We start from the raw sequence: 1,213 nt of genomic DNA, 5'->3' as shown, positions 1-1,213 counted from the left end.
CCGCGAAAGGGATGGCTTTTACAATATATGGGCTGATTGCAAATAAGTTACTAATAAGCCGCTTTGGCGTAAGAACGGCTCTATGCATTATTTCCTAAGATCTGTTTATTTGCAAGTATTTCTTTCTTTCTCTTCTTAAAAAAAAAAATATTTCGTTCGGGAAAATAAAAAAAAGTACAGAAGTTAATATTTAGACATTCAGACTATTAAGTAATGGAGCTATAAACTCGCAAATACGGCACTTTCATTTTACTTAACAATAGATAACACAACAGCGACAGTGAAACAGGCCAAACAAAAGCGATCACCAAAATTGTTGTGACAGTACAATTACCCGGCTAGGAAATTTATTCAATATGCTTTACCATTGCATTGACACAGCAGGAAAAAAAAGCCCAAATGTTCAGAGAATAATACAAGAAGGCAGGAGGTATTTGGAAAAAAAAAGGATTTATTTTGAAATACACTTTTAAGAGATACTTTGCCTCCCCGATTTGTTACCGATGTGCATCTGACACGACGATACGAAACAAACAAACGAAGAAAACCACATTCTGTACAGAGCTCTAAAATGAGCCGCGAGTATCTACAAGATGAGCTTTACGCCTGGGTGTGGGTTGGAGAGGGGCCCGATCCTGCAGTCCGCACTCTCAAAACGAGTTTCGCAGACGTGTGGTAGGAAAGCTTGGCCCCGAGTCTGCGTGTGTGTCTCCGTGTGTGTGTGTGCGCGTCTGTGAGTTCCTACAACACAGTCCTTGAGTAAAATGGGCAAGTTGGAGCTGCCGGAGCGGGCGCGGGTCCCTGGCTGCTCTAGAAGTCCTGCCGCGGGGTGTGAGTTAGACTGTGCCGCCGTAGATCACAGTTTCGCCTGAACACTTTGCCGCACTGCTCACAGTTGTAGGGCTTGATGTCTGTATGGGTAAGAAGGTGAGTTTTCAGATTACTTCTTTGATTAAAGGTTCTTCCACATGTGGGGCATTTGTGTGGAGATTCCTGTTCAGATTTGAAGCAAGCAAAGGATTAATCCTTCACAAACTACCTGGTTTAACGTATTACTGCACTTTTTGTTATCGCAACGCACAACTTGAAATATCGGGGTTGGACACGAACGAGAGCAGCCCCGGGCGGACGGCAGACCGCCTACCCGCCCTGTCCTGCCCCGGATGGGTTATTTTATAGTTCTCGATTCGTGACATTTCGCGCCCCTGGGGCG

The 1,213-nt window shown here is 44.7% G+C and overlaps 1 protein-coding gene across 1 annotated transcript in view; it reads right to left on the bottom strand.

Annotated features, from left to right (window-relative positions):
• Positions 1–193: 193 nt before the first annotated feature.
• Positions 194–1,213, bottom strand: part of OSR2 (odd-skipped related transciption factor 2) — a 2,946-nt gene continuing 1,926 nt past the window's right edge. The window contains exon 2 of the mRNA XM_009275487.2: positions 194–970. Within this exon, the coding sequence (XP_009273762.1) occupies positions 811–970 (160 nt within the window). The 3' untranslated portion in view covers positions 194–810. The remainder of the gene's footprint in view (positions 971–1,213) is intronic.

This window comes from Aptenodytes forsteri, unplaced genomic scaffold (genome assembly GCF_000699145.1).
Source record: "Aptenodytes forsteri isolate BGI_AS27 unplaced genomic scaffold, ASM69914v1 Scaffold208, whole genome shotgun sequence".
In the NCBI taxonomy this organism is placed as follows: Eukaryota; Metazoa; Chordata; class Aves; order Sphenisciformes; family Spheniscidae; genus Aptenodytes; species Aptenodytes forsteri.
The sequence above is the reverse complement of the archived record's forward strand: the minus strand, read 5'-3'. Positions and strand labels throughout refer to the sequence as shown.